Source organism: Urtica dioica, chromosome 4 (genome assembly GCF_054948205.1).
Source record: "Urtica dioica subsp. dioica isolate 48M chromosome 4, U.dioica_male_clone48M_v1_H2, whole genome shotgun sequence".
Taxonomy (NCBI): domain Eukaryota; kingdom Viridiplantae; phylum Streptophyta; class Magnoliopsida; order Rosales; family Urticaceae; genus Urtica; species Urtica dioica.
This window is the reverse complement of record NC_142759.1, coordinates 46,555,362-46,571,508: the sequence shown is the minus strand read 5'-3', so window position 1 is coordinate 46,571,508 and position 16,147 is coordinate 46,555,362. Positions and strand designations below refer to the sequence as shown.

The following is a 16,147-nucleotide window of genomic DNA, read 5'->3' as shown; positions in this document are numbered from 1 at the left end:
GAACTCTTTAAGCTTTCCATCTCGGATGAGTCTGTAGCCCATATCGCCTCAAGTGAAAGCACTTTGAGGTCAGAGCCCCATGGTCTTTGTGGAATTAACAAAACTTGTTCTTGTCTTGAACTGTGGGATGCTTCTTTAACAGTGCAGGAGTGGTGAACGTTTCTCCATATATCTCCAGAATCCGCTCTGACGAGGTGTTTAGCGTGGTAAATGTCGAGTACTTATGAAAAGAGTCCGCCAGCGATGGTTTCTGACTCCCCTAAGGTGTTCATTCGGAGTCTATCCTCCTCAGCCCCTTATCCACCGTTATTAGGATTATTCGGCCTTGTGATCCACTCGGTGGTGAACGCCATACTCCTGACCTCGCCGTCCGTCAAAATAGTCCTCGACGACTAGCATGAATGTCTTGGCTCTTGCCATCAGTTCCACAATGCTCTCTCGAACCTGTCCTATCATGGATTTCAATAAATCGCTGGTGCGAGTTCCTTTGATAGTTGCCGTGATGGCGTCGTCATCGTCAAACTTATCCACTTTCTTGGACTCTTTGGTGAAGCTGGTGAGGAATTGTCTCGAAAATTCACCGCTTCTCTGAAGAATCGACCATAGGTACATTTTCGATTTGTTTTGGACCATCAAGGTGGTGAACCTGGCACGAGCGCTTCCTTAAACCCTTGGAATGAGCCGATACTCCCCGCCCTCAGTCTCTAATACCATTCGAAGCCTGTTCACGAGAGAGTTAGACAAAAAGCCTGACATAACGTCGTTTCAGATTGATCCTGCATGGTCATCCATGTGTCATAGTACTGCATGTGATAGGCCGGGTCAATCTTCCTTTGGTAATTTGAAATACCCTCGCATCTTTGGGCTAGGATTCGCGCGTTGAATAGAGATGCCATTTCAATGGCTGCCACTAATGCCCTAGTTTCCCCGGTTTTCGATTCTCGAATCTCAATGATCTGATTTTGCAAGTCTAGCATCATGGTTACCATGTCTAGGCTATTGCCGGAGTCACGGCCCGACCGAGGAGGGTCACCTGCCGTCATTCATTGGATGCATGATCCAAGACATTAGTCGCATGAGGCAAGTTGACCTCGGTAGGGGCCTGTTCCGTTTGGGAATTGAGTCTTTGTCGCATATTTACCTCTAGGGTTCCTCCCTGGTTGTCGAGGTGTACCCTCAAATCCACACTCGACGTGTGGGTCTAGTTTTCACGACTATCGGTGCCGTCCTCGCTGTGCTCAAGTTGATCGAGCGCGGAAGCGAGGGACCGTCCCCTCGAGACCTTGAGGCTTCTCGCTCGCGGGACACCGTAGTTCCGAGGCAGCGACGCGGGGCATGGACGTTGGCGGGCGCGACGTTGTGGTTTCACGGGTGCTCGACCTTAGTCTGCATGCAGGACCGACTGAATTCGATTTCTTTGGTCTCCTCGACGTAGTTGAGGTCGAGGTCTTCTTGGAGGCTATCTTCCTCAATGCCATAACCCAGCAAGTTAGCGATGAGGGCTCTGTTCACCCCTAGTTTGGAACCTTGCTCATCGGGGTGATCCCCGATCTTGAGGTGTTGTGCCTCACCCACTCTTTGGGAGAGGCTACAGAGGTCGTACCTCGAGCCTTCTGTTCGAGGATTTTGGTCGCGCCTCGAGTTAGCGCCTCGTGCCAGCGGGACCTGGGAGGTCGCGGCGAGGCCCTCATGGGCGAGATTTCCGTCGAATGTGCCCTCGTGACGGTTGTGGGGCTACTTGGGTTCATTGGTGTTCACCCTTATGGGCTCATTAGCGTGGGCTATGTATCGGGTTAAATTAGTCCAGTAAGAAACAATACATTTATTATTCTAAAAGCTCATTTATATTAGGAAATTTCGTAATATAGACTTCTTAAATTAGATGATATCAATAATAAAGCTTTTACTTGCAAAATATTTAAAAATAGATTTTTGACTTAAAAACTGACAAAAGTGCCCTTCAAGATATTTAAACTTAATTTTTAAAAAATTTATTTTAAACTCTATCATTGAAAAAATATTAACTTTTTCATCGTAATTTATGGTAGTTTATCGAAATTCATCAAAATTAAGGTAAATTGAAGTAAAAAAAAAAAAAATTCGATGTTGCATTTAATTCAAATAGAATTCGATAAATTCCGATAACTTACGATGATTTCCGATGAATTTTGACGACCTTTTAATATCATTGTAACCTAATTACCTTAATTAAAAGTAACGACAACTCTTTTCGTAGTCGTTGCAAAAAAAAAAAAAAAAAAAAAAAAAGCCGTTGTTTCCTTAAGTTACCTTAATTTTAAAACTTTCTGATAAATTATGATAAAATATGATAAATTAGGAGGAAATCAATATTTTTTTAATTGTAGATTTTAATATATATATATTTAATTAAGTTTAAATGCTTTAATGCAATTTTTACTCTTTTTTTTTTAAAATCGGAAGTGCATTTCTGGATATTTTGCAAGTAAAAGGTATTCTAAGTTAAGTTAGGAGTTCTAAAATATTCTTTAATATTTATAACCCAAGGTATATATTTGGATCATCTACATATATGTAGTGATAAGCAAGTTTTCATGGACCACTTAATTTTTTTGTAAATACCTTTTTTTAAAAGAAAATTTCAAAAATACAATTTTTAAAGTATATGTTTATAATTAGAAAACTCAATGACCAATTGAAATATTATAGAATAACGCTTGTTAAATAAAATTCCGTACGTACTATCAAATTTAGAAATTTTGATGGTATTGGCAAAATTTTCTTTAACAAGCGTTATTTTTTGAAACATTTATTCTTTTAAAAAAATTTCACGTGTAGACAATTTTTCTTCTTAACTACACGTGCACGTGTACAATTCTCGTGTGTGTGTGTGTGTATATATATATATATTAAACTCTACTCATGTTTCGACGTCGACTGTGATGTACACTTATCACCTAAACACAAAATTTTGAAATGAATCAGAGCGAATTATAGACATCCCTCCGTGATGTTAGGCTGATAAGTTAAAATTGATCGAAAATCAACCCAAAATATCTTAGGGGAGAAAAAACTAGGATTAGTATATCTTTCATGTGGTATTTGAATAGAGATAAGTCTGACTAAGAGTGTACAACTAAAATTTGTATTCTATTTCTTTGAAAGGAAAAGTGAAAAATACAAATTCAAGTAAGTCTGCACATATGCGAATGTCCCCCCTTCTGGTTTTCTCTCTTCATCTTTCTCCCGAAATTTCTTCACTTTCAAACATAATAGAGAATTAATATATTTCTCATACTTTCCTTCAAACTTCCATTTCATTTTCGCTTAAATATTGTTCCAGACATAGCATCAATAGTTGAACTTGAAGACTTCCGGGATTAATCTTAACTGAGTACGCTATGTGATTGGTTCAACGAGTCAATCCAAAGTAAAGGCAAATCTCAACTCTAACATATAAATCTATATTTGTAGTTTATGCACAATCATCATCACCTCTTTTTCAAGGGAACTATACAGTCAACAAAATGCAAAATGCAAAAAAATCAAAACAAAAGAAGGCACAAAATAATACAGCAGAAGAGAAAAATGGAAACTCTGTTGAGTGACTTGTCCACCTGAACCTCCTGCCTCCTCATCCTCGGACTCCCGCTGCCACCGGCCGCCGCCGGATTCAGGGGAGGCAACAATCCTCCGCTCCCCGACCCACCAAACATCCTCGTCAGAACCATCTCCCCAAACACCCCCACGGTGGGGCTTATGAGGCTGCTCGTCATCACGGCCCCGCCCCCGAGATGGTAGTGCCGAGACAAGTGGGCCGGCCCGTGATGGAGGAACGATCTCGGGCTCGGGCTCGGCGGGAAAGAGGGAGGCGGCCTGCGAGGCACGGCCAGGCGCTCGGGCTGGGGCGAGCCGCGGCCGTAGAGAGGGACGAGAGAGGCGTTGGAAATCTGGGCTTTGCAGACGGGGCAGTTTCGGCTCTCGGGCTCGTCGGAGTTGGTCTGGACTTGGAGCCACTTGTAGATGCAGGGCCAGCAATAGAGGTGGCCGCAGAGAGTGACGACCGGCTCGTTCGCCGAGTCGAGACAGATGTTGCAATCGAAGCTCCCGTTCTCTGTCTCGCTCTTCTTCTCCGGGACCCGCTTCGAATGGGACCGCCATTTCTGCTTCAGCAACGATGCGTCTCCGTCGGAATCGAACAAGTTTTGCTCCATTTTGTTTTCGTTGTGGACCCTGCTAGCAAGATAAGATTTTTAGTTAAAAGGTGATAAAAGAAAGAGACAAAAGTGTGAGTTTATGTAATCAACCAATGCCAATTATTGTGAACAAGATAAGTTTGGTTTGCTTTTTAAAGTGAAAAAAAGCGACCGAAGACATGGCAGAATGAATAAGGAAAGGCCCACAAGCCAGACTGGCAAATAAGACGACGAACAGAAACAGTATGAATTAATCAACCAATCATCAATATTTTTAAATAATATTAAAAAAGTGAACTTTGAATCGTCGTTTCACCTACCATTAACTATCATTGACATTTCCTCCTCTTCATGTTTAAAATAGTTTTAGACCGGATTATATTCTGAAAATAAAGCAACTGCGTATTGTTTGGATAATCAATGGTAGGTGATAACCAAAAAAAAAAAAAAAACAACAATTGAAAAAGTGGAGGAAAAAAAAAAAGAAAAAGAAAAGTGTGTCGGATTGCTTCTCGTGACCCTCTTTATTTACACCTAAATCCAGTCAATTCTTTAACCAAAGTAGCTAGTTTGGTGATAGAAAAAGAAAGAGCACAACGGTGACTCTTCCAATTATTCAAATGAACCAAAAAAATAAGCTCAATTCACTGGACTTGCTTGGGACCGAACAAATCCTCCTCAATTTTCAGCTCATTCAATAGATAAATATAAGGTGAAATAACTGGAATCGTTGAAAAAAAGAAAAACAAAACCTTATTATGAACATGGAATATAACAATATAAAACAGATCCAGATCTAATTTTAATTTGATGTCAAACCATTATGATCAAAAAACTAGAGAGGGAAAAGTAACCCAGGAGCAGAGCTCATTTCTCTTGATGAAAACTACAACTAGGTTTAGCCGAAAACAAGTTTCAAGGCCAACGGATACGGCCCAAATGAAACTAATTTCCGACACATGAATTCAATCGCACGAATAGAAACGAGTTTTCTCTATTTCCCCTAATTTATTCCCCAAAACTCAATTCCTGCAAACCCTAGAGGATATCCAAAGTTTCACGAATCAAAACGTCAATAAGAAAACCCTACAAAAACCCGATCAAACAAACAGGGAGCGAAAACGAAAGCATACCTTTAAGCAAGAAAGGAACACCAGGAATAAGAAGAAGAATATCAAACTCGTTCACGCAAAATGAACAATTTAGCTCCTCAACGGCGTGAATGTAATCAAATAAACGATCGAAGTCAATACGCAAAAAGAAATGGCTTTGAAGCAGGCGATAAGGTAATAGATGATAATCCCTCGGCTCTATATAAGTATATATATACCCGAATATGATATATATATATATATATATATAATATATTATATATATGTATAAGCACACAGATAAGCCACCGTACCCTTGTCAATAGAGAAATAGATCTCTCTTTTATTTTATATTTATTTATTTATTTAGTTATTTTCTTTTTAACTTTTCCGAATCTGTTTTCTTTAACGTTTTCTGAGCCTCTATTTCTAGAAAAGCTAAACTGTCTTCGCACGTGCCGGCAAAATGGTGATGTGAAAATAATTCCACGCAAGAAATTAAAAATGAGGTGGATTTTTTATTTTATTTTTTATAAAGAGTTCTTCAAATAAATATAATGATAATAAGGCGATGCGACAATCTAATCGATTTAAAACTTTTGGTTTAGCAAATGAACCAAGTTCTTAAAGTTGTTGAGATTGATTAGCCAAAAATATAAAAAAAAAAAATTCATTAATACATGTTATCGGCCCGTCTCGGACCGACGAGGACAGAGGTGTCACTTCGATCCGCGCGACAGGCGCGAGGCCTCGGACGGCGAAACCTTGCCTCGGCCACTAGCCGGCCCAACCAACCCATGGCCGGCCCAAGGCTCGGCCGGCCATGGCCGGCCCGAGGACCAGCCAACCCATGGCCGGCCCAAGGCTAAACCGGCCAATGGTCGGCCCAAGGGTCAGGTTCAGCCGGCCATGGCCGACCCAAGGGTCAGCCAGCCAATGGCCGGCCGAAGGTCCAACTCCTTCACTCGGCCAATGGCCGAGTAAAACCTTCAGCCGGCTAGGCTGTTCGCTCGGCCAATGGCCGAGTGAAACTTTCAGCCGGCCAGGTTGTTCGCTCGGCCAATGGCCGAGTGAAACTCTCAGCCGGCCAGGCTGTTCGCTCGGCCAATGGACATTCATAGCTAAGGGACGACTTGTGATACCAAGCCCGACACGCTCGAGCCGAAGTGAGACCACTTGGTCTGGCCTTGGGTCTAACCACTTTGGGCTCCTAAATGGTTGTCCAAAAAACAGCGACAACATTTTGGCGCTAGAAGGAGGGGACCTCCCGACCTTGGCGACGCTCTCCCTTCCATTCCTCTTTCCTGCTACTTCTACGACTCTCGAGAGATGAGTCGTGTCCCCGCCACCTGCGTGGGTGCCCGAGCGACTAGCTCGAGGCACGACCTCCAAAGCTTTGCGCACCGTCTTGAAGGGCAACCTCATGATAATGAGACCCAGCCCCGAGACCCGAAAAATGACCCCGAGGCCACAGTCCGAGAGGACACGGCTCGAAGGCTCGCCGAGCTCCTAGACCGTCCCGGCGTCACCGGCACGCTCATCGCCGACCTCCTCGACTCCGACAACTACGTCGACCATGACGAGAAAGACCCCGATTACGTGGCGAAGTCGAGAACTAGCGAGACAAACCTCGACCACGCTATTCACGAAAGCGAACGCGCACGCACGCCTTCGAGGAGACTCACGCAGGCAACCGCGTCAATGCTGGAATTGATCTAGGGTTTAAGAAAAAGTTTAACGCTTCGCAAAGCGGCGGAATTTTAAAAATTTTCTTTTCAAGTAAAAACAGTTTTTTACTAACCTAGACAAAGAGCAAGTACATATAAATAAAAACTATTATGAGCTAAGAAGTTTACTAACCTTTCTTGAAGCTTGAACTTTGAGAAGCTTTTGGAAAATTGCAACGCTCGTCTCCTCGCAGCACGTCTCTCTTTCTTTCCTCGGCAACTCGAGCAACCACGATGATTTCTATCACTAAATCACTCGAAATAAAAGGAATCAGTGAGTGGGCACTTTTAAACACTACGACTTAAGAACGAGTCTTGAAGTCGCAGAGCTAAACACTAGGTCAAATGAGGACCTAGGTGCCAAAACAAAAAATCGAAAATAAACTAGAGAGAGAGAGGAAGGGGCGGCAACCACAAGTTCTAGAGAGAGAGAGGCTCTCAATCTCTAACTTATGTGGAATGAGAAAACAATGAGAATGAGGGCCCTATTTATAGGAGAAGGGTTAGCCTTAGAAATGGGAGTTTCCTCTTTTTTCCAAGCATTCATGAGCAATCTCTTATTGCCCTTTGCTCCATATGCGCCCAACATCTCATTCCCTTAAGGGATTTGTTTCCTAATTTGTTCCTTCTCTAGGTTGGCCGAAATTTCCCTTTCCATGTAGGGGAAATTTGTTTCCTCTTTTTCTTTTGGCAAGTATCTTCATACATTAATGCACAAAAGGAACTTTCTTTCTCTTGGGTATTTGGGCGCCCATTTCTCATCTAGAAGGAGCTTCTAGAAGCTTCTTCATTTGTTCATGACAACATGAGAAAGGCCCATTAAGAATTTTCAATAAAATTCTTATGAAATGAAATTAATCCACGAGGCCCAATTAATCTTATTTTGGCCGAGTGACAGTAAGTCATCAAATGAACTTGTCAAAAAATTTATTGATATTCATTTCATCCTATGTCTCAAAAGACAAAAATACCCTTTTGACAATTTTCGTTCTTGTTTTGACTTAGCTTCCAGTTTAACTATTCCTAATCGATGTGATTCGTGACAGTGACCTCATGGATCCAAATGAACAAAGCTTGAGCTAAAATACTTGGACTCAAAAGTTCACAAACCTTTTCCAAGTTTATCTTAATGTCAACTGACTCCACTAAAGAGCTGACACTGAAAATCTCTCAGTTCAAATTAATTTATTTTCTACTCAAGAATTCAACCTAATTGTAATTAGGGGATCCACTGAATATTATCAATGTTTACCCTTCATGAATATCATTAGCTAGTCGGGATTTACAAAATTACCATTTTACCCTTCTAGCTGTTATTTCCTCAACTCCTTTGTCGCTTGTGAATAAGTTAGAAACAATGTATTGACGAGGAGCTAACAAGTCACATTGTTTCGTCCAAAAGAGTCGGGACTCAATTTGGACACTGGCCAGTTCATTTATTCACACTCCAAGGAACAAAGCATGAGGTGATATACATTGCAGTTCAGCAATCTTGTACATGAATTCCATATCTATGAGAACTTCACAAAGTTACTCATGACATTCTCACAACTTAGTACTTCACCAATAGGCCTTGTTCGGAATCACATAGTGCGTCCGAACTCTGACTTTCTCAAATGAGAATACTAAGGTGTGAAATGACATGTCTCATTTCAGGATTAAGGTAAGCACGATGCAATTCATACTTAGTGACTTCGAGACATAAGAGGTTAAATGATTTGTTCTTATCTTGTCTCTAGAAGTGCACTGGTCAATTCAGTACCTTCGGAAGATATCTAGAAGAACTATAGAGTCTCCAACTCTCAATGCCCCATAACCAGACATCATAGATTCTCCTAACAATCGTACTGAGGTCAATAGTCCTTTGACCCTTAGATTGCGAATATATCGTTTTAAGCAAACTACGAAGAGTTTGTTCATGCAAATCTACATTTGTCTCTTCGTAAGTTGTTTAGTTTGTTTATGGACTAAAGACTAAGGTTTTATCATAAAGCTTCAAACAAGGAAGATTGAATGAACGTTTCAACTTTTTATTAATGAATAAGCAATTACAAGCAAGAGTCTTCATGAGACTTTATTACATCAAATGTACAATATAAAGATTACAACTCTTCTTGTGGGCACCATTGACAACAAACTCCCACTTGACTCAAAGAAGATGTGTGTAGTCTTTCATGCCTAATCCCTCTCGATGTTGGTCGAAGACCTTATTCGCTAGGGCCTTTGTGAATGGATCTGTTAGGTTGTCCACCGTTGAGATCTTCTTCACTTCCACGTCTCCGCGCTGCACGATCTCTCGAATCAAATGGTATTTCCTCTCAATATGCTTAGAGCGCTTATGGCTTCGAGGTTCCTTTGAGTTAGTGACAACCCCACTATTATCACAATAAAGGGTCATGAGCTCGTCGACGTTTGGAACAATTTCCAAATACTTAAGGAATTTTCTAAGCCATACAGCCTCTTTGGTTGCTTCACAAGCAGCCACATATTATGCTTCCATTGTGGAGTCAGCAATGCAAGATTGCTTAATACTCCTCCACACAACAGCTCCACCATTAAGGATGAACACAGATCCCGATGTGGATTTCCTGGAATCCTTATCCGCTTGAAAATTGGAGTCGGTATATCCCGTCATAATCAGGTCAGTACCTGAGTATGTAAGCATCAAGTTCCTAGTTCTTCGAAGATACTTAAGAACATGCTTAACAGCAATCCTGTGCTCGGGTCCAGGGTTGGATTGGAAACGGCTAACTACGCCAACGGCGAAACAGATTTCAGGTCTAGTGCAAAGCATAGCATACATGAGGCTTCCTACGGCAGAGGCGTAAGGAATTTTCCTCATGTCTTCAATCTCTTGTGCAGTCTTGGGAGACTGGTCCTTAGAGAGTGAAACTCCATGCCTAAAGGGTGTTTGACCCTTCTTGGAGTCTTGCATCGAGAAGCGATCCATCACCTTATCAATATAAGATGCTTGAGAGAGCGGCAGGGTCCGATTTTTCCTATCTCGAAAGATTTGGATCCCCAGAATGTACGTGGCTTCTCCTAGATCCTTCATATCGAATTGCTTTGCCAACCAGACCTTAACCTCAGATAACTTACCCACGTCATTACCAATGAGCAGTATATCATCGACATATAGCACCAGAAACACAACTTTGCCTTCGTGTATTAACTTGTAAATACAAGGCTCATCTATTGACTGTTCAAAGCCGAAGCTTTTCACGGTTTCATCGAATCTAATATTCCATGACCTAGATGCTTGCTTTAATCCATAAATGGACTTAAGCAACTCACAAACCTTGGTCTCTTGACCTTCTTCCATGAAACCGTCTGGTTGAGCCATGTAAATGCGCTCGTCAAGATTGCCATTCAGGAAGGCTGTCTTGACATCCATTTGCCAGATCTCATAGTCGAGAGCTGCAGCTATGGATAGGAGTATGCGGATGGATTTAAGCATCGCGACTGGCGAGAAGGTTTCTTCATAGTCAATCCCTTCTTGTTGGGTATAACCCTTCGCCACAAGTCGTGCTTTGAACGTCTCGACGTTCCCATCAGGACCCCTTTTCTTCTTGTATATCCACTTACACCCTACGGGTTTAATCCCTTCAGGAAGGTCTACAAGTTTCCAGACTTTGTTGACATACATCGAGTGCATTTCAACTTTCATGGCGTCAAGCCAAAGGTTTGATTCAGAACAAGCCATCGCTTGGCTATAGGAAACAGGATCATCCATGTCAGAGACGGCTACGAGAGAGTCTCCATAAGACATGTACCTGTCAGGCTTTTGAGTAGCCCTCCCACTACGTCGAAGTACCACTTGACGAGATTCTGATGAGTCAGGTTGTGTTTCAGTTGGGGTAAGAACAGTTCTTACAGATGAGGTAGAAGCTTCCTCACCCAACTTTTCTTCAAGCACAATTTTGCTTCTAGGTTTTGCATCTTTCATAAAGTCCTCCTCAAGGAAACGAGCATTCGTGCTAACGAAAGTCTTATCGTCCTCGGGACTATAGAAGATGAAACCCTTGGTTTCCTTTGGATATCCCACAAACAAGCACAATTCTGACCTACTAGCCAACTTGCTAGTCTTTTGCCTAAGCACGTGTGCAGGGCAACCCCAAATTCTGATGCGGCCAAGATTCACTTTACGGCCAGTCCATCGTTCATAAGGAGTACCAGGAACCGTCTTCGACGGAACTTGGTTCAGAATATAAGCGGCCGTTTTGAGGGCATATCCCCAAAAGGAAAGGGGGAGTGATGAGTAACTCATCATTGATCTAACCATCTCCATAAGAGTTCGGTTTCTTCTCTCTGACACTCCATTTTGTTGAGGTGTGCTAGGTGCGGTAAGCTGAGAAGCGATACCTTCTTCTTTAAGAAAGTCATCGAACTCTCCAGACATATACTCACCACCTCGATCAGATCGAAGGGTTTTGATCACTTTGCCAGTTTGCTTGTCCACTAAAGCCCTAAAGACCTTAAATACGTTAAAGGTCTCGGATTTGTGTTTGAGCAAATAGACAAAACCATATCGCGAGTAATCATCAGTGAAGGTAACGAAGTATTCGTATCCCCCACGTGCCTGTTGGCTGAGCGGACCACATACATCAGAATGTATTAGTTCCAGCAACTCAGTGGCTCTTCGACCCTTATCGGAGAAAGGTCGCTTAGTCATTTTTCCTTCTATGCAGGATTCACAAGTAGGTAGTGAACCTATTGCAGAGGCTTGGAGTGGACCGTCCCTCACAAGTCTCTTAATCCTATCTAGACTGATATGACCAAGTCTCAAGTGCCAGAGGTATGTTGATTTTGTTAGATCGGAGGATTCAGAAAGTTTGATCCTCTTTGGCTCCCTAATTAGATCATTATCTATTTCGGTGTCTAAAAGATAAGGTTTAGTGGGATAGATGTAGAAAAGAGCATTCTTCATACATGCATCAGTGACAAAAGAATTATCAGGAAACGAAATACGAATTCCATTCTTTATGAACTTTAAACAATAATCTTGCTCGAGAAGACGAGCAACTGATATTAAGTTCTTCCCAAAGGTAGGAACAAAATAAACATTATTCAAGTTTAAAGTGCGGTCTTCAAAAGACAGCGTCACGGATCCCACAGCCTTCGCGGACACCAGGCTCCCATCACCCCATTCGAAACAAAACTCGCCTTCCTCTAAGCTTTTGGTTTTCTTGAAACCATTCAAGGAACAATGAATATGGTTAGTAGCAGCGGAGTCAAGAATCCACGTTGATACATTATCAGCTACTAAGCATGCTTCGGTAACTAGTACAATACTATGTTCCTTTGCTTTGAAATAGGCGGGACAGTTCTTTTTATCGGCCTTGTAAGGTCCCTTCTCAGTTCTAGAGGCGGAGGCTTTGTGCTCAGTAGCATGTGCCTCTCCTTGATTCCTCTTTCTCTTAGTGAGACCTACAGTAGTGTGAAGTTCCTCCATAAGCTTGGTAACAGTGTACTCTGGCTTGTTAATTGAGTAGTTCATCTTGAGTAGTTCAATATCATAAAGTTTCCAACAGGAGTCCTAGCCTTCATGCGATAGTTCATAAATTGTCGGACTGTTTTTTGCCTTGCTTGACGCCTTTGCCCTCCAAACATCTCATGGAGATTGGTGAGCATGTCGGCGGCAGTCTCGATGTCACGATGTTGTTGTTGCAACACATTGTTCATTGATGCTAAGATATAGCACCTCACAATCTCATCGGAGCAGAGCCAGGCCGCCAAGGCGTCTTTGTCCTCTTGAGTTGAATCATTATCCGTCAGAGGAGGACACGGGGTGGTGAGTACCCATTTGTGCTTGGTAAGGATTATGTCGAGGTTATGTTTCGAATCTACGTAGTTTTTGTTTACGAGTTTATTCGAGGAAAGAATGGTTGACAGACATATTGCCTATAAAAGTTGAAACAAGTTTATGATTAGTCTTTGGTTTAGGATTTAAGTTTTATTCAAGACTTTGATAAAATCCAAAGGTGTTATAAACCAAACGATAATTTACTCCCTCAAGAGAAGGCCGCAAAAAATCTCCATTTATAAGCAAATGACACATCGTTAATGCTTAGCCAAGATGTCAATACATCAATTTTGACTAGCCACCTTTAAATTGGTTTGATCACTCACATCCTTTCGCAGAGCCTCAAGGGAGGATTACTAGGGATTAAGCCTAAGTGTGCAACCAACCACTTAGTCCAAAAGATCAACTTTGAAAAACAATCTCCCAAGGGGAGGCCTTGTCATCATCGTCTCACTCTCGGACGTAGCTCATTGAGCAATGATCGAAGCAAGAACGCCTTGGAGTACTCCCATTTAAGTGAGGGTCGCAAGAGCGGCTCTTAGTCCCACGTTAATTGCTTCTTTCATTAGTGTTGGGGATCGCGGGTTACAAACAACAAGTATAACCCTCCCACTTAGTTTTTGGAGTTGGTTCATCGACTCTTATAAGTTCGGAAACGGATTTCTTAGTTAGAGAGCGATAGAGCGGATAACTAGAAGAGAATCCTAGATCGACATGTTCAGAGCAGTGTTAGTGCATAAAGGCACAAGGTACATACTCGATCTTTTCCTATTTTCTATTTCGGGAAAATGCGTGAGGGAAGTGTGAACTTCAACTCACTCGAACACTTGAAAGTTTGAGATTACACATCTTTTTATTTTTCGGCTTGTCTACAAGGAGACCTCCCACTCTAATTTTCAAGAGCATATAGATTTTGAACATATGTGATATAGATATAGTTTTGAAAACATTTTGAAAATTTATTTGATTTGGATGATAAAATATTTTTCAAGTTTGAAAGTGAAAACGGTTTTTCAAAATTCAAACTAGTTTTGTAAAAATTCAATTTCAATTAAACTTTCAAAAATCAAAACATTTTAATCTTACACATCATGTTTATAATCTTATGAAAAACATTTTTGCTCAAGAAATATTTCTCATTAGAGTTCTATAACTCATGGTAGTGGGGCTGAAAATCCGGAATTCTAAAAAACTGGAGTTTCGGAACAGCCGTGCACCTCGGAGTAAAATCGCCATAACTGGCGGCTCCGATGTCCTTTTGACATGAAACCGGTGGCATTGGACAGAGGACAGATAGAGCTTTAAGTTTATTAAAAAAATAATTAACTTTAGATTTCTGAGCAGAGAGTTATGCCACTTTTACTGCGGGTTTACTCCAGCTCGAAGAAAAAGAAATAATTAAAGCTTGGTCCTTTTTAGGTGCGAAAAAGAATCGAGTGTAACGGAATGATGAGCAGATCCACTGAATATTGTCTATGTTTACCCTTCATGAATATCATTAGCTAGTCGGTATTTACAAAATTACCATTTTACCCTTCTAGCTGTTATTTCCTCAACTCCTTTGTTGCTTGTGAATAAGTTAGAAACAATGTATTGACGTGGGAGCTAACAAGTCACATTGTTTCATCCAAAAGAGTCAGGACTCAATTTGGACACTGGCCAGTTCATTTATTCACATTCCAAGGAACAAAGCATGAGGTGATATACATTGCAGTTCAGCAATCTTGTACATGAATTCCATATCTATAAGAACTTCACAAAGTTACTCATGACATTCTCACAACTTAGTACTTCACCAATAGGCCCTGTTCAGAATCACATAGTGAGTCCGAACTCTGACTTTCTCAAATGAGAATACGTAAGCTGTGAAATGGCATGTCTCATTTCAGGATTAAGGTAAGCACGATGCAATTAATACATAGTGACTTCGAGACATAAGAGGTTAAATGGTTTATTCTTATCTTGTCTCTAGAAGTGCACTGGTCAATTCAGTACCTTTGGAAGATACCTAGAAGAAGTATAGAGTCTCCAACTCTCAATGCCCCATAACCGGACATCATAGATTCTCCTAACAATCGTACTGAGGTCAATAGTCCTTTGACCCTTAGATTGCGAATATATCGTTTTAAGCAAACTACGAAGAGTTTGTTCATGTAAATCTACATTTGTCTTTTCGTAAGTTGTTAAGTTTGTTTATGGACTAAAGACTAATTTTTTATCATAAAGCTTCAAACAGACCAGGAAGAATGAATGAAGGTTTCAACTTTTTATTTAATGAATAAGCAATTACAAGCCAGAGTCTTCGTGAGACTTTATTACATCAAATGTATAAAATAAAGACTACAACTCTTCTTGTGGGCACCATTGACAACAAAGGTGATATGACTTTGGTAGCTTTTCTTATCTGTTTCAATTAAAACTAGATATATTGACGAGGAAAAAAGTATGGTAACTTATGAATTTCAAAAATGAAAAAAAAATGATCAGAATTTATTAACATACGTACCTCCTGTGTATTTTTCTTATCCATTTTTTGGTTATTTTTCTTTCCCCGCCAATCGATGGTTTTTTTTTATTCAGTTTTCCAATCTTCATGAACATTAAAAAAAACATTTTAACTTTAGTTACGAAACTATACACTGTAAAAAACATGTTCATAAATCACTCACTGAGCTATCCTTGTTCAACACAAGTGCTATTGGCCAACGAACATACGTATCCAATGCTTGACCAAATTTAGTTATCTCATCCCCAACTGTAATTGGAATTGGTTCATCTTCACGCCCCTTCATAATTACCACTACTTCAACTTTGTAATTTGCCTCTCCAAGTCTTTTGTTGTGCACTAGCAAATCAGGATCAGTGCCTACGACTTTCCCCAAGGCAACTATGTTCGATCTTTAGACTTAATCGCAAGCTTGCACGTCTTTCCCTACGAGGGATAAATGAAGTTTAATTACATAAAAACAAATTTTAACAAAACACAATACTAAAAACTTACCAAAGTCGGAGGAGCTGATTGCTGATCTACTTGATTTATTGGCGTGCTTTTTTGTGCGGGTATCTCATATTGATCACTTTCTAAGATATTTTCAGAAATTTTTTTAAAAAAGAGGGTCCAATTTTAGCCTGTTGGGGACGATGAAGTTGTTCGACGCATTCAACATGAATAGCGGGCCGAGGTTGTGGTGGTGCTGCAGTAGACAAGTTTTCAGGCTCTAGTGGGGAGGGAGATTCATATTCATAGTGTTGTGGAGTTGGAGAGAATTGTGGCTGCCGTGTAATTGAAGGTTCATGTTGTTGTGGAGAAGGTGGAGACACGTTTTGTTTGGTAAATGGAGTGAAGTTAGG

At 41.0% G+C, this 16,147-nt stretch overlaps 1 protein-coding gene across 1 annotated transcript; it reads right to left on the bottom strand.

Annotated features, from left to right (window-relative positions):
• Positions 1-3,252: 3,252 nt before the first annotated feature.
• On the bottom strand, positions 3,253-5,631 carry LOC149401695 (E3 ubiquitin-protein ligase RMA1-like). The gene is made up of 2 exons (XM_089613527.1): positions 5,309-5,631; positions 3,253-4,212 (listed from the first exon to the last, which is right to left on the bottom strand). The coding sequence occupies exon 2, from the start codon at positions 4,191-4,193 to the stop codon at positions 3,525-3,527; it is 669 nt and encodes a 222-aa protein (XP_089469653.1). The 5' UTR covers positions 4,194-4,212; positions 5,309-5,631; the 3' UTR covers positions 3,253-3,524.
• Positions 5,632-16,147: the final 10,516 nt, after the last annotated feature.

What these genes read in the sequence shown, in the direction of transcription:
- LOC149401695 (XM_089613527.1), bottom strand. Translation starts at nt 4,193, where the DNA reads ATGGAGCAAAACTTGTTCGATTCCGACGGAGACGCATCGTTGCTGAAG.